The sequence below is a fragment of the Lacerta agilis genome, chromosome 15, assembly GCF_009819535.1.
Source record: "Lacerta agilis isolate rLacAgi1 chromosome 15, rLacAgi1.pri, whole genome shotgun sequence".
In the NCBI taxonomy this organism is placed as follows: domain Eukaryota; kingdom Metazoa; phylum Chordata; class Lepidosauria; order Squamata; family Lacertidae; genus Lacerta; species Lacerta agilis.
The window spans coordinates 43,538,037-43,559,594 of NC_046326.1; the positions used below are offsets into that span (position 1 = coordinate 43,538,037).

Below are 21,558 nucleotides of genomic sequence, written 5' to 3' on the forward strand. Positions count from 1 at the left end.
CACCGTGTGGCATTTGGATGCGTGTGCAGAGGTTGCCCAGATTTAAGGACGCTCCCATCCGCCCAAATGACCTTCACTCCTGGAGACGGACCGATCCTTGCAAAACACACAGAACATTTATTTAAATACACATACACATACGGCTGGATCAGGCCGGCAAACAGCCCCCTTTCTCCATTCTATTCTCTCCCCCCCCCCAGGCCCAACATGCCCTCGGCCGGCTTCATCCGAGGATGTCGAGAATTAAGCGCACTTCCGAGATGTGGGAAGCTTCAGCGGGAAACGAAGACGCCACCTGGAAGTTGGAGGAGAGGAGGAAAAAGAGGCATTATGGAAGGAAGGGGGGGCTGGCAGTGGGGGGTCTTTCTCAGCCCAAGCCGTGAATCAAGAGGACTAGCCCCTTAGGTCTAAGAAAGGACGCTGCTTGTGGAAACCATTCAGTCTCCCACCAGCCTCATGCTACAAACCACCCTAGCAGAGCCCTTTTCAACCTCAAAGCCTCCATTCCCTTCCGTCTTTTCATTTAATTTCTGCTGTGGTGGCAGTGCATGCGCAGTGAAGGCTAAATATTGCACAGGTCAGTTGAGCAGCAGGTTGGGTACCCCCCCCCCCCCGCGCTGGAGGAGGGCCAGGAAGTTATGACTTTTATGGAAAGAAAATCCTAAAGAGCTACTTTTGGGGGAAAGGAAGGGCCAGAGACATAGGAAATCTTCCACCTGCACCACGCTCTAATGCATGGGTAGGCAAACTAAGGCCCAGGGGCCAGATCCGGCCCAATCGCCTTCTAAATCCGGCCCACAGACGGTCCGGGAATCAGCATGTTTTTACATGAGTAGAATGTGCGCTTTTCTTTTAAATGCATCTCTGGGTTATAGGAATTCGTTCATCCCCCCCTCTTAAAATATAGTCCGCCCCCCCCCAAGGTCTGAGGGACAGTGCACCAGCCCCCTCTTGAAAAAGTTTGCTGACCCCTGCTCTAATGCAACCAGTTTGGGTGAGGGGGGTGGGAGAGATATCTGTGGCCCTCCAGATTTTGCTGGACTACAAGTTCCATCATCCTCCCTGGCCAAGATGGAGGAAGGAGTCCCTTGTCTTTTTAAAAAGCAGAAAGAAAAAAGAGAAATCCCAAGGGAGGTGGGCAAAGGAAGTCGAAGGTGCCCAAGACCCCCGGGGGATCGGGTCTCTCTTCCCAAGACCCCCGAGATCCGATCTGGCCTTCCAAGTTCCCCAGATATGGTCTCACATCCCAGGACCCACCCATTAATTGGGTCTCACCTCCTTTATCCTTGCCTCCGTCCTCTTGAGTGCCTTCGCCTCCCGTTGAGTGTGGAGAAGATGCTCCTCCAGATGCCTCATCTGGAAGCCAGAAGCAAAAAGAACGAGTTAGGGGGCTAAAAGAGAGAGGAGTATGGGAGGTCCATGCAAGGGTGACCATTTCCCTGCCCTCCCTGGAAGGCTCCTTTCTTGCACCCCCAACCCCACCCCACCCCAGGTCCTCACCCGGCCTTGGTATCTCATCATGAGGTCCATGTTCTCTTTGTCCTTGCCATCCAGAAGCTCCCTCAGCCTGGCAACCTAAGGAGACAAGAAGGCTCCGTCTTGAACCACACGGTTGCGGTTTGGTGGGATTGGGGGAGGGGGCAAGAGTGGAAGACCCTTCACTCTTTCTGCAGGATCTGTTCCAAGAGACTCTACCAAAGACCCAAATGACTCCCCCCCCCCTCGGTGCAAATAAAACCTTCTGAAAATTCATTGAGTGCAAATAAATCTCTGGCCATGCAGGGATAGCCTGACTGCTGTAGTCCGTGCGAGGAGAACCTTGAGGATGGACTACTGCAATGCGCTCCTTGCTGGGCTGCCCTTGGGGTCTGGTTCATCTTTCTTTGAAAGGTTCTATTAAAGCTTTTTCATGATACAATAAGAAAAAAGAAACAGAAAGGAAGAGAGAAGGAAACGCAGAGTCCTCTCTCCAAGGTAGCTCTTAATCCTTGGACCCAGATAGCAGCCCAGAGAAGAAAGAAGAGAAAGACAAAGGAAGGCAGGAATAAAAATAACTCAAAAGGACCTCTGGTTTTCTGTCAGTTACATAAAAGAAATTATTCAAAACATTCTCTTTGTGATGATATCCAACTGTTCTACTTTCTGTTAAGCAGAATTCCCCCATCTTCAGACCCAAACGTCTTGAATTTGTTTTTCCCTTCTTGCACACAAAACGGTGTTCTCCAATTATTGCTATCGATCAATGCCAGCAATTCTTTCCCCCCAATCCTACATATCAACTTGGTCTCTGATAATTTCAACAACCATTCCTCCATCCTGAACAATAATGCATTTGTGTGTCTTTGTCGCAAAGGTCGGCAGGCCCGCCCTTCCCTGCCGCTGCCCAGATCCTGACCCCAGTGACGCCACCCAACCCCATACCTGCCGCTGCAAACAGATCTTCTCCTGGACCCAATCCGCACTGGACGGCTTCTGCTCCCTGAGCTCTTCCCACAGGGCTGACCTCTCCATCTCGCAGCTGCGGAGGTCAGATTTCAGCTGCTCCAGCTCCAGTTTTAGGATCTGGGGAAGGGAGAGAGAGATGGGGGTCGGGGGGTGGCTGGGTGGGTTAACAGCCACTCAAGGTTCAGCAACCCACCCCTTTGCAGGAGGCCGGACAATGAAGACAGCACAGAACAGCATGGCTGCTGCCCATGTTCCCACTTAAACCAGACCCTTATTTCAGGCAATGAGGACTAGAATCTTTATGTTTCAGAGAAGTGGCTGCAGCTAAGCAGCAGGGCACCTGCTTGGCATGCAGAAGGTGCCAGGTTCAGTTCCCCAGTGGTCTGGGGGAGACCCTCTTTCCGAAACCCAGCGGAGTGCTTGCTGCCAGCCAGGGCAGGCAGTATTGCAGTAACATGGACCATGCACATATTAAGGCAGCTTCCAGTAAGCTCCAGGACGTTCTCCTTCCCGAGGCACACAGATCTCTGAGAATGCCAGGGGGTCAGGGGCCCGGGGCCCCAGCCACCTCCCTTGGACCTACCCGGATGTCCGCACTCTGGTCAGCCAGCTGCTGAAGCTTCCTGTCCTGCTGCCAGATAACTTCCTGAAGCTCCTTTTCGTTCTGTGCGTGTGTGAGAGAGAGAGAGCATAAGAGGGCGGGGAGGGAGGAAGGCTTCACAGTGGCTTCGCCAAAACCTGGCTAAGTTTCTAGTCCCTTGGAGCCTGGTGGTGGGAAACAGGGCGGGAGATGCTGCCCAGGGAAAGGAAAGAGTTCGGACAACCGTCCCACCTTCCGTGCTCCAAGTGTTCCTTATTTTCTTTCTTTTCTTTGTCAAATATTTTTATTGTGTTTTACATTGCAAATTTAAATTCACACACTGAACACCAACACCATCATTTAGGATTTCCCTGAATCCTTCGACTCCCCTCCGCCCTTCCATGGTTACCATGATCGTTCTTTTTTCAACTGCTTCCCTTAATTCTATTTTTAAAAATAAAAATAATAATCCATTTTTACCCTAGTTTTTCGTGCAAAAGTTTTAGTTGTTTACAGTGTTCTCTTAAATGCAGTGTAAATTTCCCCCATTCCTTCTTAAAGTTCTTTTCTTCTTGGTTTCTGAATAAAATAAGTGCTCCTTATTTTCAGACTCCCTTATGCTGAAATCTATTTTGCGAAGGATTCAAACAAGAAGAAAGGGGATTCCTTTCTGAAGCCTAGGAAGAACTTTCTGACAGTAAGAGCCGTTTGACAGCCTCCCTGGGAAGGTGGTGGAATCTCCTGTCTTGTAAAGAGAGCTTGGATGGCCAAGGATTTTGAAGCTGTGCCTCCTGCATTGCAGGGGGTTGGACTGGATGGCCCTTGGGGGTCCCTTCCAACTCTACAATCCTCTTTTTTTTTACTCCACAGCGGCTTCAGAGAGATGCAGGCTGCAACGGGGCCAGCAAGATTGAGATGGAGGCTGGCTCCCTGGTTGCTGCGACGCCCTAGAAGCGGATCCCCGGCCGATCCGTGCCCCAGATCCTCCGAGCCCTGCGGCTCCATCCTGACCCAGATCCCCCCCTCCTGGCAACCTCACCTGCATCTTGTTGTGGAGGGCCTCGCTCAGCTTGGCGATGCGGGTGTCGCGGCCATCGACCTCGGCCTCCAGCTCCCTCTCCAGGCTCTCCACCCGGCCCTGGAGCCGCAAACTGCAGGGAGGGGAGAAGGGAGAGAGGCCCCCAAATTCAACTCTGCATTGCCCAGTCTTGGAGGATAATCTGGATTGATCCCGCATTGCAAGGGGTTGGACTAGATGACCCCGGGGGTGCCTTTCAACTCTACAGTTCTGTGATTCTAGGATTGCCCTTCCTGAAAATGTATCTCATAAACTAACAGCATCTAAACGGCAGAGCTAAAAGGACCTTTTATTAATATATAGAATGCAAAAGCCTGGTCCATTTAAGACGATGCAAAATGTTTCTTCTCAATAGTGATGGAATGCACAGGTGGGCAGCGCTTATTCTTTTGTGAGTCTTACATTACCTGTAAAGGGAACCTTTACATGGATTAATATATTATCCTCCTGTTGAAGCTGCGCTGCGTCTCTTCTCTTCCCAGGCTGTGATGCTTAATGGTCTGATTTTTTTTATCCTTTTACCTTTTTCATGAACAAATCAATTTATTTTAATTTATTTTTTTTAAAAAACAAACAAACCAGCACATCCAGTTTAAATAAAGGGAATCGGGTACAGCAGAGGAGCAGGAACTTGTTTCCAGCTGCCTTCTCTTCTGGGGGCCACAATCCATGCAGGCCCTCCTCTCTTTCTCTCCTTCCTTCAGGCAAGGAAGAAGCTAAGGGCACATTCCAAAAGCACTCAGAGACATCAAAGCAAGGGGTGTGGTCCGAGGAGAGTCCCTGGGGCCAGGCGGAGAGGTCTGGGGGGCTGCATCCAGCCCACAGAGTCTGAGGTCTCCCCTCCCCAATGCTTCAAGTGGGAATCCTGATCGCAGCTTGAAAATATTCAAAGAATTGTCGAGTTGGAAGGGACCCCCAAGGGTCCTCTAGCCAAACCTCCTTCAATGCGGGAACCTCAGCTAAAGCATCTTCACCTCTGGGTTTTTCCCAGCGCGAAGCAAGCCCCCAAACTCACTTACATTTCCGCTTGCAGTGTCTCCCCCTCCTCTTGGGTGGCCCTCTGGTGCTGCGAAGTCAAGAGGCGGAGCTGTTCTGAAACGGCCAGCAAGTCTTGGACCTGGGTGGAGAGGTGTTCCTGGAGATCTGCGGACGGGACAGACCCACACCCTCCATGAGACGGCTTCGTTTCATTCATTTATTGCATGGGTAGGCAAACTAAGGCCCGGGGGCCGGATCCGGCCCAATCACCTTCTCAATCTGGCCCACGGATGGTCTGGGATGTTTGTACATGAGTAGAATGTGTCCTTTTATTTAAAATGCATCTCTGGGTTATTTGTGGGCATAGGAGTTTGTTCATTCCCCCCCCCAATATAGTCCGGCCCCCCACAAGGTCTGAGGGACAGTGGACCGGCCCCCTGCTGAAAAAGTTTGCTGACCCCTGATTTATTGCATTCCTATCGCACCTTTCCCCTCCCAGGAGCTCAAGGGGGGAGACGTGGCTTCCCTCTCCCTCGTCTAATCCCCACCAACAACCCTGCAAGGTAGGTGAGGCTGAGATAGGCAGGGGCTGTCCACCCCCCGTGGGGAGCTCCGTGGCTGAGTGGGGGATCTGAACCCTGGTCCCCTCCCAGCTCCTAAGTCCTAGTTACCTGCCGGCTTGGGCGGACCTTCATGACCGGCTTTCTTGAAAGCAGTGCTCTCACTCCAAATCCCGGGAGTTTCCACATCTGAAAAGGAACAGGAGGCACAAAATTTGGGGGGGTTAAAACCTGCTACGCCCCCCTGTCAGAATTAAGAGGGAGGCTGCAATTGAGCGGCCGGGGGGGAGGGGCTGATGCTTGACCGCTTTCCCCTCGGCCCAGTATACCTGAAGGAGCGTCTCCACCCCCATCATTCAGCCCGGACACTGAGGTCCAGCGCCAAGGGCCTTCTGCGGTTCCCTCATTACAAGAGGTGAGGTTACAGGAAACCAGACAGAGGGCCTTTTCAGTAGTGGCGCCCTCCCTGTGGAACACCCTTCCATCAGATGTCAAGGAAATAAGCAGCTATCTTATCTGTAGGCAGCCCTGTTTAGGGACGTTTTTAATATCTAACGCTGTATTGTTTGAACATTCGTTTGGGAGCCACCCAGAGTGGCTGGGGAAGCTCATCCAGATGGGCAGGGGACAAATAAATTATTATTATTATTATTTATTATTAGGGCTGGCAACATGACAAGTGGGCGTGGGCTTTCCGCTCCGGGTTTGTGTTTGGGGGCCCTTTTCCAACCCGAGATGGGCAAACAGACACCCCCACCTCTCTCTGCCACTGCCTGCAAGATGCTGTCCACGAAGGAGGTCCCAAAGCGGTGGGGGGTGAGTCGCCTGGGGGTGCAGGGCCGCCTCCTGGGGGCCGTGTCAACCACCTGCAAAAGAGCAGAGCGTTGGGAGCGCCACCACAATGAGACTCCGAAGGGGTTCTTCAGCTGCGATTCCTGCATTGCAGGGGGTTGGACTGGATGACCCTTGGGGGTCCCTTGCCAACTCTGCCATTCTGTGATTCCGCAACTCTTTCCCAGCAGAGGAGAGAGAGAGAGAGAGAGAGAGAGAGAGAGATGGCAGGGACCCCGCTGCACGCAGTCGCCTCACCTCTCCCTGCAGCACCCGTTCGAGGAAACTGACGATTTCCAGGAGCTGCGTCTGAGCGTCGCCCATCTCCTGCAAGGAGCAGGCGCAGGCCTCCATGCTGGATCGGGTCCTCTCCATTTCTGCCTTTGCGCTTGCCAGCTCCTCGCCGACAGCCTCTCGCTCCTGCCTTTTGGGGTGGGGGGGACAGCAGAGAGAGAGAGAGTCAGGACGGTACTGTTCCCTACGCCACAAAAAGAGGGAGACCCCCACCCCAACTTGGAAACACTTTTTGGGGGGGGGGAGCTTCAGGGGCCTCGGAGAAGAACAGGCACTTACTGAAGGGCGCTGTGGGCACCCTTGAGCTCCTCCAGCTGGGCGCTGCGCTCCCACAGAGTCACGAGGGTGGCCTTCAGCTCCTCCTCTGTCTCCGAGAGCTGGCGGCGGGCAATTTGGTTTTCCAGATCTATAAACTTTTAACATTTAAGCAGTTTGCTTAGGTTGGCTTATTTGCATTATTTTACACAAAAATTGTTTAAAAATTCATTTGTTGTTCTTTCTAATTGTTTCCAAGATAGATGGAATAGTTATACTGTTCTGAGCCACTTTAGACTGCAAAAAACACCCGTTTAGACAATCTACCCAGGCGCATAGAAAGTTGAGATATTTTAAATCTGTTTTAGCCCATCCCATGAGAATAAAGTTCCCAGTCCTCATGAAAGGTCACTTTCAGCAGGAAGCTGCCTTGCCCTGAGGAGGTGCCCTTGGGGACCAAACCTGGGACATTCTGCACGCTGAGCAGGCAGCCTGCCGCCAAGCTGTGGCTCCCACACACAGGTACCCGCTCCCCTTCCCCACCTGCCCCAAACCTGTGCCCCTCGCTGCTCCAGAAGCCGCCCCTCTCCATACCTCCTGGCAGTCGGCCGTCTCTCGAGCTTCCCGCTGGGCTTCATCGCGCTCCTGCTCCGCCCTCGCCTTCTCCAAGGACAGCCTGCGTCACACGGAACGGGGTTAGGAGGAGCCTGGGAACTGTAGTTTGCTGAGAGTGCTGAGCGCCGTTAGGAGGCTCCCACCTCCCAGAGCTACAATTTCCAGAGCAGCTTAACAATTGGCCCCCCTCTGGAAACCGTAGCTCTGGAAGGGGGACATTTGCCGCCTTTAAACTAGTTCCCAGGATTCAGGGACGACAACATGACTGTGTAAAGTGGAGTCATAGTGCTTCAGGTGTCTGGTGTGAATGTGGCTCTGGGGGGGTCAGGGTGTTGGACCAGCAGTGGGGAGACCCAGCTTCAAATCTGCACGCCACTATAACATTCGCTGACATTTCAGCAGCTTCAAGCTTGATCTCGGCTAAAGCAAAGGCCCTGCCAGAACTATATAGAGGATGCATCTTTTTTTCCCTATTCACTAAATTTATACATTGCCCTTAATCCAAAGTTCACAGGGCAGTTTACAACACTGAATAATCATTATATTATTGCTATTATTATAATATTTATATCCCGCCCTTTTACAAAACTGGGACTCCAGGCAGCTCACCGATAAAAGTTGCAAACATTAAAACCCGTATCATAGCACTTTAAGCAGTCCTGGCTCCCCCCCCCCCCAAGAATTCTGGGAGCTGTAGGTTTGCTAAGGGTGGCGAGAGTTGTTTGGAGACCCCCTGCCAGAACTACAATTCCCAGAGCAGCTTAACAATCAGACCTCCTTTCTCAGGGGTTTCACACCATGCATTTCAAGTACTGTACTGTGATACCACTTTAAGCAGACATGGCTTCCCCAAAGGATTCTGGGAAGTGTAGTCTGTTCAGGGCGCTGACAGTCGTAGGGAGCTCTCCCTATTCCTCTCCCAGAACTACAGTTCCCAGAGTTCCCTGGGAAGAAGCCTCCATTCTGAGCATCAAGACTCACCGCGCTGCTTCCTCTTGCAGCTTCAGGATCATGTCCTGCTTCTCTGACAGCTGACAGGAGAGGATCTCCTTCTCCTCTTGCAGCCGATCCCGCTGGCTCTCAGCTGCGCTCGCCTTCTCCCTCGCAGCCTCCAGCTCTGCGGAAAGAGCACGGGGTCAAGCCAGGGTTGGAAACTCAGAGACAGTGGTACCTCGGCTTTCAGCTTAGTTCCCAAACAACTCGGAACCCAAACGCTGCAAACCCGGAAGTAGGTGTTCTGTTTCTCGAACTTTGCCCCAGAGCTTCCGTTTTTACTGTTGCGCAGCTAATTTAAGCCCCACCCCCATCGTAATTAAAGCCTTCTGTTTCGGATTGCAGCGTTTCGAGGTGATATTTGGTGCTTTGGTTTTTGCTATTTTTTGCGTTTTTGTTTGTGTGGCATTTTCATTTTTGTGACTGTGGCTTGCTTTTCGTTTTATGACTGACTGACCAATTGTGTGACTGCAGAAATGGATAAAGCCCCCCCCCCCCCATGACTATCATCAGTGCAGGTAACAAAAAATAGTAATTTACATTTTTATCATCTACAATACTGGCTTATTTATTTTATAGTACAGAACATTGATTATTGCTTTCATTTTATGGATCAATGGTCTCGTTAGATAGTAAAATTCATGTTAAAATTGCTGTTTTAGGGGTTGTTTTTAAAAGTCTGGAAGGGATTCACGGTCGATTCACCTGTCTGCAGGTGAACCTTGGCTGCAGTCAGCTCATTTCCCCGTCCCAAGGCTTCGACCAGCTCCTGCGTCGAGTTCTCCAGCTTCCTGCACACCTGCAGGCAGCAAAGGGTCAAGAAGGGTTAAGTCCATGACCGGCAACGAGGCAGAATATGTTCGCAAACACCAACGTATATTGTCAGAAGGACTGGTCTTATCTCAAACAGCCGTTGGGATTGAGGGGAGAACAGCCCCAAAATCTCACAACGGGTGCTTGGCACCACTTGCCCCAGAGGTGGGGGAAACGGTACAATAAGCCATTATGGAGATATGGTGGAACCTCCAAGTTCAGAGGCAGTCTACCCCAGAACACCGGGAACCAGGGAAATGGCGGGAGAGAGCAAGAGTCTTTGCACCGGCCAGTGGCGCAAAGGGAGAAACAGAACTGGATTTGGGGCTGCGGGCCTGATCCAGCCATTTTGGACACACACCCTCCTTCCTGTTTCAGTTCCACCCCCAAGAGAAGACTTGCCTCTTGGTGCTGGGCAACCTCCTGCTGGGCTGCCCTCACCTTCTGGACCATCTGCCCCATTGTGACTCGGAATCGGCCTGCCAGGGTCCTCATGGCCTGATACTGGAGAGAAGGGGAGAGAGATTTAGCCCCCACCCCATTGGACAAGACTGGCAATGGGAACTGGCGAGGCCAGGAGTGAAGCAGGACTCACGTCATGCCGCATTTCCGCCCAGTTGCTCTGCAGGGCTGTCGCGAGGCAGGCCTCCTCCGCCAGGTGTTTGGCGTAGCCGCCAGAGAGATCAGACTGCAGAAACGAAAAATGGGGAAAGTGTGCAGGTGAAAGAGAGGAGCTTCCTTCAGGAGCTCATGGCAGGTCCGAAAAGGGCAGCCAGAAGGAGCGCCACGGAGAAAGGCAGCAGCGCTTGGGGCTTTTGCGTTTCGAGGAGTAGAAGACAACACGACTGAGGCATGGAGAGAGATGACGAGGAAAAGTTTTTGTCCCTCTCTCGTAACCCTGGGAGTCACGGGCATCCAATGAGGCTGAACACTGGAAGATCCCAGACAGATTTTTAAAAGTCCTTCATCACACAGTGCAGGGTTAAACTCCGGAACTCCTTGCCACAAGAGGCAGGGATGGATGCTCTTTTTGTCCTAGCAGAAGGCCACAGATACAAACATGCACACTCCGAAAAAGGCACAGCGCCAGCTCTTTAAAAATTAAAACCAGCTTCCAGGAGATGGGAAAGACCTGAGACCCTGGACCTAGGTGTTGGGGCCAGGTCACCGGCGCCTCCTTCCCCGCTCACCTGGAGTGTGTTGGCCTCCGCCAGCAGGGTGCAGAGATGCTGCCGGGATTCGCAGCCCTGCTCCAGCTGCCTGATGCGGTGGCTGGCGTGATTCCGGAACGACTCCAGAACGTGGTCTGCCTGCAAGGAGCGAGCGGAGGGGAAAAGGAATAAAATAATAATAATAATATATTACAGTATTATTTATACCCCGCCCATCTGGCTGGGTTTCCCCAGCCACTCTGGGCAGCTCCCAATCAAATATTAAAAACACAATACAGCATTAAACGTTAAAAACTTCCCTAAAGAGGGCTGCCTTCAGATGTCTCCTGAACATCAGATAGTTGCTTATTTCCTTGATATCTGACAGGAGGGCGTTCCACAGGGCTGGTGCCGCCACCAAGAAGGCCCTCTGCCTGGTTCCCTGTAACTTTGCTTCTCACAATGAGGGAACCACCAGAAGGCCCTCCTTGGAGCTGGACCTCAGTGTCTGGGCTGAGCAATTGGGATGGAGACGCTCCTTCAGGTATGCAGGACAGAGGCCATTTAAGGCTTTCAAGGTCAGCACCAACACTTTGAATGGTGCTCGGAAACGTACTGGGAGCCAATGCAGAATCACACAGAATGCTTTTCAGTCAGAGGATTTGCACACCAAACCCTTCCCCCTCTGCATGCAGAAGGCCCCGAGTTCAATCCTCAGCGGCGATTCCAGGTAGGGCTGGGAGAGACCCAGCCAGTCAGTCTGAGAGCCCAGAGAGCTGCTGCCCGCCAGTGCAGGCGATACTGAGCTTGATGGAATGATGGTCTGAAGCATAATCAGGGAATTATGGTGCCCCATGTTTCCCCCAGAAACAGAATGAAAAAGCCGCCCACCTTCCTCTGTGCTCAAGAGACCTGTGACATCTAAAAGCTTGCCTTTTTTAAAAAAAAACCTACCCTGAGCTAAACTGGCTTTATAGAAAAGAGTAACACCTCTTTTAAAAAACAACGTATTTTGCGTCTATTACAGGCATAGGCAAAACTCGGCCCTCCAGATGTTTTGGGACTACAACTCCCATCATCCCTAGCTAGCAAGACCAGTGGTCAAGGATGATGTGATGGGAATTGTAGTCCCAAAACATCTGGAGGGCTGAGTTTGCCTATGCCTGGTCTATTACTCGGCATGCCTATGTTCCTGTTTCAGTCCCTAAGAGGTGTTTGACGGTGGAAGGGACTCTCCTTATCTGGGGGCTTTTAAGGAGAGGTTGGATGGCCACCTGTCACAGATGTTGAGATTTCTGCATTGCAGGGGGCTAAACCAGAAAACCCTCAGGCATCCCCGCCATCGCTGTAATTCTAGGATCACCCACCCAAGTATTTTTGCCAAGAAAGAACCTGACATCGGGGTAACTTGGAGGGGTTTTTAATGGTTTGGATTTTCACTTATACAAATCTTGCTGTTGTTATTTTAACCCACAACTCTGTATTACTTTGCTACCTGGTTTTTGGTGTCTAAGTGTTCTTGTGCAATAAAATAAAGAAACGGAGGTTGGAGAGGCCAGGGATCGTCCGGCTGAGACTCCTGCATTGTAGGGGGTCAGAATAGATGAGCCCTGGGGGTTCCCTTCCAACTCTACGCGGTTCTACGATTCTACGCACCGCCTCCTTGGCTCTCAGGGCCTTCTTCCTTTCGCCCTCAATCCGGCTCCACCTCTCTCGGAGGCAAGAGATCAGGTTGCCCAGCTGCTTTTGCTGCGAGAGAGAGAGAGAGAGAGAAATAAGGTCAGAGACCCTCCTGCCAGGGGGTGGGAGGGAGAAACAGACTCTGTGCCCCCCTCCTCCCCACCCAGCCCATCGTTTGGGCCTCACCTGCTGGCTAAGGGAGTGGCGGTCTTCCTGAAGGCGCTGGAAGGAGGCTTCCGCCGTCTCTCGGAGAAATGTGGAATCCGAAAGGCATCCTCTCTGCAGGCAGAAGGGGAGCCGGATCAACACACACGGCACCACGGGGTCCTTACAAGCTATCTCAGCTTACGAGCAGTGTGGTGCAGTGGTTAGAGCACTGGACTGGAACCCGGCAGAGAGCAGGGTTCAAATCCCCCGCACTTGGGTGTGCAGCTCTTCTGGGGCGTCCTTGGGCCAGTCCTTCTTGCCTCCTCCCGGCCTCAACTACCTCACAGGGTCATTGCAGGGATTAAATGAGCAGGGCGAGGAGAACCACACCTGCCCCCCCTTGAGGAAAAGGTGGGATTTAAATGCAACAAATTAAATTAATCAGCTGTCAAACCCATCGAGGGGAAGAGACGCACGACAGAACCCCAGGTTTGGACTGCGAGGAAGAAGCCTTCGTTGCCATCGGCATCACCACTCAAAAAATAATTTTCAGCAATTCAGGGTGGGAAAGCAGCATCAAAGCTGGTGCCAGGGGTGGGGGGTACCTGTAACCCTCCGGACATCACCGGACTCTGTCTCCCATCACCCTCCCCTCACACCTATTTGCATGCCCAGCAACCAACCAACACACCATCTCGTCTGTGGCTGTGGCCAGCGTCTCAACCAGAGCACGCTGGTTCTTCAGAGTCTTTTGAAGGGGGTCATGTCGCTTCCAGAGGGCCCCGTACATCTCGCGGTACAGCTGCACCTCCTGGGAAATGCAACAATTATTACTAACAGTAGTAGTAGTAGTAGTAGCAGCAGCAGCAGCAGCAGCACACAAATTGCTTCCAAGAGACATAGAATAATAGAGCTGGAAGGGACCCCCAAAGGCCATCCAGTCCAACACCCTGCTGCCATGTAGGAACCACAACTAAAGCATCCCCGACAGATGGCCACCCAACCTCTGCTTAGAAACCTCTAAGGAAGGAGAGTCCACCACATATTGAGGGAGACCGCCCCACTGTTGAACGGCTCTTACTGCCAGAAAGGTCTTCCTGATGTTTAGTTTTTTAAGCAAGGGAGTAGATGGCCAATTGTCAGAGGGTCTTCAGCTGCAATTCCTGCATTGCAGCGGGTCAGACTAGATGTCCCTGGGTGTCCCTCCCAACCCTACTATTCCACGTACATTGGAACCTCGGTAGTCCAGCATAATCCATTCCGGAATACCGTTTGACTTCCGAAACATTTGAAAACGGAGGCTCGATGGACGGCCCACAAAACCCATTGAGAAAATGGAGAAATGCGCCTTGGAAGCTGTTCGACTTCCAAGGCGCGTTTGAAAGCGGAAGCAATCACTTCCGGGCTTTCGGCATTTGGAAACCGAAACGTTCGGCTTCCAAGATGCTCCAAAACTGAGGTTCAGCTGTACTAATTTTAGGACGGAGGAGTTCTAAAAGAGAGCGCAGCTCCTCAGACCTCAAAGACCACTCTCCCGGCATGGATTTCCCTTTCACCCGCTCGCCAGATCCCCCAAACACCGGCGCCACACACAAAACACCCCCCACCCCCGTCAAAGAGACAAAGCCGGGGTCAGCCCCTGCTGCCCGTGTGCAGCCATGCAAGGCTTAATGCCCGCTGGCACGCTGCAGGAATCCGAGAGAGAGAGAGAACGTGGGCTTGGCCACGTGAGGAACCCAGTGTCGCGACGAGGACCAGGCCGGCCAGCTGGTTTCAGCCCTCCCTCAGGAACAGCCAGAGGACCATCTTCACACGACGCTGGAAGCAGCATAAAAGTCAGCGTGGTGCAGTGGTTAGAGTGCCGGACTAGGACCTGGGAGAGACCAGGATTCAAATCCTCCCAATCGGCCACGAAGCCATATTAATAATAATAATAGTTTATTATTGATATCTCACCCACCTGGCTGGGTTTCCCCAGCCACTCTAGGCAGCTCACAACAGGTATAAAAACATAATAAAACATTAAACATTAAAAAACAGAGTGTTATACAGCAGGGGTCAGCAAACTTTTTCAGCAGGGGGCCGGTCCACTGTCCCTCAGACCTTGTGGGGGGCCAGACTATATTTTTTTGGGGGGGGGGGAATGAACGAATTCCTATGCCCCACAAATAACCCAGAGGTGCATTTTAAATAAAAGCACACATTCTACTCATGTAAAAACATGCTGATTCCCGGACCGTCCACAGGCCAGATTAAGAAGGTGATTGGGACGCATCTGGCCCCTGGGCCCTAGTTTGCCTACCTCTGTTATACAGACTATAGATAAACCAATAAATCAAGAGAAAATAAATAATAATAATAATAATAATAATAATAATAATAATAATAATAATAATAATACTCAAGCTAGTCACTGCCTCTCAACCTAACCTACCTTGCAGGGTTGTTGTGGTGATTACATTGGGGGGGGGGCACACGTACCCCCCTTGTGTTCCTTGGATAAAAAGGGGGGGCTATAAAGGCGGCTCTGCACTGACCCAGCCGAAGCCTCTCGGACTTCAGTTGCGTGGCCTCCCTGGCCGGGGGCTGGTGAGATCTCACAAAGCTTGTGCACATATCTGTGGCTGGATGAGGCCTCCTCCTTCCCCACCCGGGTCTCTTCCCTGCCAGTGTTAGAAACTGGGATAGAAAAGCTAGGAGCAAATGGCTCCTGGGACCAAAACAGAATTTTGGAGGGGGGGGGGGCGGAGTTGGCAACACTTTTTATTTAAAACTAGCTGTCCCCGACCACACATTGCTGTGGCTCAGAGTGGTTACGTGGATGCAGCCCCGCTTCCCTGCCGGATTCGGAGTTGGGGGGTTCCTGAGGGAGGGGCCCTTTCCTTTCTCTCCCCTCCCCCCCCGACATTTCCCTCGAATATCTCCCCCCCCCCCGTAGTGGAAGGAGACCCCGTTTTTGCCTGCCTGCCCACAGCTTCCGCCTGGCTCCTGTCCCAGCAGAGAGGCTCCTTCCCCACCTTCCCCTCCAAGGCCCTGTGGGAAGAATATTAAGGTCTTTTATCTACATAAAATATTTTTTATTAATGTACCAAGCAAACAAGGCCACATGTCTGAAGCAGCAGGCCTGACACCATTTTGACTCTCAAAACTGACCCAATGGGAAGGAGGGGGTGAGCAGTGGCTACCATCTCAAAGGAGAGGCCTGGCCACAACCCCAGCAAAGGCCATCAGGCAATCTCTTTGGTGATGGGGGGGGGGGTCTTGGGCCCTTCTGTGAGGTTTCTGGGGCTGGGGCTGGACTCCCAGGGGGATCTTTTTTGGGGAAAGGTCTTTATAAGGGCTTGCACGCACGCACGGCTCGTGGTCCCTGGGGGTGGGGAGGTCAACCCTCTTGCAACAGAACAATAGAGATCAAGCTTATTAGCTGCTTGGCTTCTAATTATTCTCGGGTTGGCCTCTGTTTTTTACTCCTACCGATGGAGAACCTGCAAAGGACTTTACAAGGGAATAAGGGCAGATTTTTGTTTATAGCAGTCCCCCCTCAGACCATCCCTCTCCCACTTTCTTCCTCCCTCAGAAACGGCTCCTTTCATTTTCCCGCCAAAACTGCTGGCTCCGCCCCCCCGCAGTGCTGGCTCCGCCCCCATGCATAGACGTGCTGGCTCCGCCCCCGCACACACGACTCCGCATGAAACGGAATTACCGTGTGCTGCTTTTACGTCCAGCAGATGGCGCTGTTTTTGCCAAAAATCCTGTTTTTACCTGTCACAGGTGTGACATCTATATAAGATAGGTATATAAAAACACTCCCCTAGTCGAATGCAATGCTGTGTCAAAATTTCAAAGCAATCGGTGAAGGACTTTCTGAGATTTAAGATTTTGAAGAAACAAACATTTACATTTTTATTTATATATAGATTTTGATAAGCATGAATTAATATGCAATTCACATAAGTGACACATTGTTGTTAATTTCACATTTCTTGCAGAAATTGTTAATAGATGTTTACTTTGGTGTTGGTCATACTAATATTGGTACCATACTTTTCAAAACACTCCACTCTTTCTTGATTCAGGTAGGTAGCCGTGTTGGTCTGACGCAGTCAAAATATATAATAAAATTTAAAAAATTGTCCAGTAGCACCTTAGAGACCAGCTAAGTTTGTTCTTGGCATAAGCTTTCGTGTGCATGCACACTTCTTCAGATACCTGAATGCACACGAAAGCTCATACCAAGAAAGGTGCTACTGGACAATTTTTTAAAAAAAATTTATCTACTCTTTCTTGTTGAATTCCTTAGCATATTGTCTATCCTTAACTTCGAGGCTTCAAAGCACCTACATTTCAGGAATCCTGGAGTGTCAGCCAGGTGCAAAAAAACAGCGCCCAGACTTTTTGAGGCGCTCGCAAATGGGGAATCTTTAGGCGCCCAATGCACCTGGTGCCCTGCTGATTTCGAACCCTGTTCCCTGCTTACCTCGCTGGGCTCAGAGATGGGGGTCTGGGTGGCCGCGTCCCTCTGATCCGCCGGTCCCACGCAGGCGGGCAACCTCTGGGAATTCAGGCAGTCCCGGATCTTCCGGGAAAGGGCTTCCACGATGATTTGGGCGCTGGCCAGACGCTCTTCTAGCTCTGCCCGAGACAGGCTGCCCAGTTGGTCCTGAGAGAAGCTAGGAGGAAGCAGCAAAGAGGCCACCTGCGGTTTGCTGCGTTGCAGGGGGCTGGACTAGAGGGCCCTCAAGGGCCTTTCCAACTCTAGAATTTGGAGCCCCTGCTTTGCACGCAGGAGGTCCTGGGTTCAAATCCCGACATTGCCAGGGCTAGCTGGGTGAACAGTCCAAGTCGGGGTGGCGTGGGGGGAATAAAAACCACCACAGCAGCCTCATATGTGCTGGGGAAGAGGTGCAGTCAGGTGGCTGAACACCTGCTTGGCATGCAGAAGGGCCCCGGGTTTGGTCCTCCCACTTAGAAGGTGTCTGAGATCCTGGGGAGCTGCTGCCAGTCAGAGGAGGCCATGCTGGGCTCAACAAACTAACACAGCCTGGCATTCAAGGCAGCTTCCAACATATGCCACACAAACCCCGTTCCGCATTTGTATGGACCTGATCGTTTAGTGCAGCAGATATTCAGCAGGCGACTTCACCGTACTGCTCAATGCCTGCTAAAGCATTTGTGGTAATACCAAGGCTGGCCAAACGCTGAGAAAAGTCAAGGTGAACTTTAACCTGTTTTAGGATTTTTTTTAGTTTTGCCAATTTCCCCCAATAATTTTATTGTTTCATCTTTTCGTAAACTGCTTTGAGGGTTGTTGTTGTTGTTGTTTTTATATTCAAGCAGTGAAATAAAGAAAAATAAATTACATACATCTTTAAAAGACTTCTGTCTTTACCCTGTCCTCCTTTTAAGAAAAAAATAGGTGAGTGTCCCTATCTCTGCCCCCAGAGGCAGAACTGACGACTCTGTGGACCTCTTCCATCCCCTCCAAGGCCCAATCCCACATGTGTGCCAAGCCTCTCTCTGGGGGGGGGTCCTCTTCACAGGTGCTCTTTCTGCCCCCCCCCAAGCCAGACCTTTGAGACCTGGACGCAGCGGCTGGATGGGGCAGACAGACACCAGCGAAGGGTCTCCGTCCCCAGAGAAGACCTGGGTCTTAGGAGCTCTACTTACTGCCACAGCAGGGAGTCTGTTTCTGCTGTGCTGTCCTTGGTCAAAGCCCTCTCCTCCAGGGAGGTGTTGACACCCGTCTCCAGGAGGCTCAGAGGCGACATCCATGTTGCTGCCGAGACCAGAGAGACGGCCGCCTTCTTCTGCTGCCACAGGGTGGAAGCCGCATTCATCGGGGATGTGTCGAGTCCGGTCTCCATGATGTTCGGAGGGAACATCTGGGAAGCTGCAGGCGACACAAAGAACGAAACGGTGCCATTATCCTTCTCCTGTTCCTGGTCGGAAGCCTTGTTCTCCGAGAATGCATTTGGGCCAGCCTCTAGGAGACTCAAGGGAGAGACTGAAGTGAGGCTGTTGTCCTTCTCGGGATGCAGGACGGAACCCTTGTCCTCTGAAGATGCATTCGGGCTGGCCTCTAGGAGCCTCGAGGGGGACGTCCAAGTCACTTCAGGAAAAACAGAGACTGAAACGGTGCCATTATCCTTCTCCTGTTCCTGGTCGGAAGCCTTGTTCTTTGAGGATGCATTTGGGCCATCCTCTAGGAGGCTCAAGGGAGAGACTGAAGTGAGGCTGTTGTCCTTCTCGGGATGCAGGACGGAACCCTTGTCCTCTGAGCATGCATTTGGTCCGGCCTCCAGGAGCCTCGAGGGGGACGTCCAAGTCATTTCAGGCACCACAGAGACTGAAATAATGCCATTACCCTTCTCCTGTTCGTGGACAGAAGTCTTGTCCTCCGAGCAAACATTTGGTCTGACCTCCAGGAGACTCAAGGGGGGGACTGAAGGGAGGCGGTTGTCCTTCTCGGGATGCAGGATGGAACCCTTGTCCTCTGAAGATGCATTCGGGCTGGCCTCTAGGAGCCTTGAGGGGGACGTCCAAGTCACTTCAGGAAAAACAGAGACTGAAACGGTGCCATTATCCTTCTCCTGTTCCTGGTCGGAAGCCTTGTTCTTTGAGGATGCATTTGGGCCATCCTCTAGGAGGCTCAAGGGAGAGACTGAAGTGAGGCGGTTGTCCTTCTTGGGATGCAGGACGGAACCCTTGTCCTCTGAGCATGCATTTGGTCCGGCCTCCAGGAGCCTCGAGGGGGACGTCCAAGTCATTTCAGGCACCACAGAGACTGAAATAATGCCATTACCCTTCTCCTGTTCGTGGACAGAAGTCTTGTCCTCCGAGCAAACATTTGGTCTGACCTCCAGGAGACTCAAGGGGGGGACTGAAGGGAGGCCGCTGTCCTTCTCGGGATGCAGGATGGAACCCTTGTCCTCTGAAGATGCATTCGGGCTGGCCTCTAGGAGCCTTGAGGGGGACGTCCAAGTCACTTCAGGAAAAACAGAGACTGAAACGGTGCCATTATCCTTCTCCTGTTCCTGGTCGGAAGCCTTGTTCTCTGAGGATGCATTTGGGCCAGCCTCTAGGAGGCTCAAGGGAGAGACTGAAGTGAGGCGGTTGTCCTTCTCGGGATGCAGGACGGAACCCTTGTCCTCTGAAGATGCATTCGGGCTGGCCTCTAGGAGCCTCGAGGGGGACGTCCAAGTCATTTCAGGAAAAACAGAGACTGAAACGGTGCCATTATCCTTCTCCTGTTCCTGGTCGGAAGCCTTGTTCTCTGAGGATGCATTTGGGCCAGCCTCCGGGAGCCTCGAGGGGGACGTCCAGGTCGCTTCAGGCATCACAGAAACTGAAGTGAGTCCATTGTCCTTCTCCTGTTCCTGGACAGTAGCCTTACCCTCCAAGGATCCATTTGGTCCAGCCTCCAGGAGATTCAACTGGGGGACTGAAATAAGACCATTGTCCTTCTCAGGATGCAGGTCAGAACCCTTGTCCTCTGAGCATGCATTTGGTCCGGCCCCCAGGAGCCTCGAGGGGGACGTCCAAGTCACTTCAGGCACCACAGAGACTGAAATGATGCCATTACCCTTCTCCTGTTTGTGGACGGAAGTCTTGTCCTCCGAGCAAACATTTGGTCTGACCTCCAGGAGACTCAAGGGGGGGACTGAAGGGACAGAAGCCTTGTCCTGCAAAGATGCATTTGCTCTGGCACCCAGGAGCCTTGAGGGGGACGTCCAAGGGATGCCCACAGAGACTGGTGTGAGGCCATGATTCGTCTCCTGTTCTTGGGCAGAAGCCTTGTCGCCAGAAGATGCATTGAGTCCCGTCTCCAGGAGGCTCAAGGGGGGGACTGAAGGGGGGCCGCTGTCCTTCTCCTCTTGCTGGATGGAAGCTTCGTCCTCTGAAGATGCATTTGGGCTCTGAGGAGTCCTGCCGGTTGCTGCAGAGCCTGGGGCGAGGCCGGTGCTCTTCCCATCTAGCAAGGCAGGGAAGGGGAGGCTTTCTCGTTTGGGGGTTTCCAAAGTCAGGTTTGGCTCGGCCATCTCCTGTGGGTGGCTGTCTTGGAGTGAGTAGCCAGCCAGTCGTTCCTGGCTAGGCTGCAGAAGCAAAACAAACAAACAAACAAACAAAAACCAATACAGGCTCATAGGATGTTGCAGAAAAGTGAGAGCTGGGTTCAAATCCTGATCAGCCAGGATGTTCACAGCAGAGAGGAAACGGAGGCAACTGCTCTCTCTCCGCGTTGCCTACCACACAGAGTTGGGTGAAGCTGAAATAGTTTGGGATGGGGGGGATAGAAATTCAATATAAATAAATAAAACAGGTCCTTTTGGGTTGTGGTACCGCCACAATGCCATTCCAGAAGGAGGTGATAAAATGCTAAACTTCTTGGACTGATTTTTATGATCCTGTGTTTCACTATTGAGAAAACAGTCCTCAGAGAGCAGCCTTGATTTCACTTGTTTTTTAGTGACTTTTTCTTTGTTTGTTGTTGTTCAGTCGTGTCCGACTCTTTGTGACCCCATGGACCAGAGCACGCCAGGCACCCCTATCCTCCCCTGCCTCCCGCAGTTTGGCCAAACTCATGCCACTCGAAGCAACTGCGGGAGGCAGTGGAGGATAGGGGTGCCTGGGGCTGCTCTTTCCCCAGACACTACTGGGATTTCAAAGGTGGAATTGACATCCAGGGGTTTTCCTTTAGGAAAGCTCAATAATGTTGGGGTCTTCCTTAAAAAAGCTCAGCGACTTTTGCGGTGTCCTGGTTTTTACTGTTTGAAACATGGAAACCCTACTTCCGTTTATTTATTACGGTACATTTGCATTCGGCCTTCTCCTCCCAGGAGCTCAAGGTGGCGCACCCGGTTCTCCCCCTCCTCATTTAATCCCCACAACAACCCTGTAAGGTAGGCTAGGCTGAGAGGCAGCGACTGGCCCAAGGCCGCACCCCGATGCTCGAACCCCTACCCAACACTGGTCCTCTTGCTTAGCTGCCTTGGCCAGGAGGGCTTGTAAAAGGCAGGAAAGACCATTTGTTACCACTTCTTGTCATGGCTGAGCTGTGGGGGAGCTTCTGGGAAGGCTGATTTAGAGGAAGCCAAGAGTAAGGCCTACACGCCTATGACGCGTCCCTACACTTTCCCG

General features: G+C 52.0%; 1 protein-coding gene across 1 annotated transcript; it reads right to left on the reverse strand.

Annotated features, from left to right (window-relative positions):
* Window positions 1-191: 191 nt before the first annotated feature.
* On the reverse strand, window positions 192-20,185 carry SPAG5 (sperm associated antigen 5). Its single transcript, XM_033171561.1, has 23 exons — window positions 20,166-20,185; window positions 18,088-20,052; window positions 16,898-17,090; window positions 13,112-13,231; window positions 12,460-12,552; window positions 12,250-12,342; window positions 10,633-10,752; window positions 10,038-10,130; window positions 9,845-9,946; window positions 9,335-9,428; window positions 8,618-8,753; window positions 7,616-7,697; window positions 7,046-7,179; window positions 6,731-6,896; window positions 6,399-6,507; window positions 5,753-5,830; window positions 5,123-5,246; window positions 4,065-4,176; window positions 3,029-3,109; window positions 2,422-2,562; window positions 1,501-1,575; window positions 1,276-1,356; window positions 192-295 (listed from the first exon to the last, which is right to left on the reverse strand). The coding sequence occupies exons 1-23, from the start codon at window positions 20,183-20,185 to the stop codon at window positions 224-226; spliced, it is 4,284 nt and encodes a 1,427-aa protein (XP_033027452.1). The 3' UTR covers window positions 192-223.
* Between the last annotated feature and the right edge of the window lie 1,373 nt (window positions 20,186-21,558).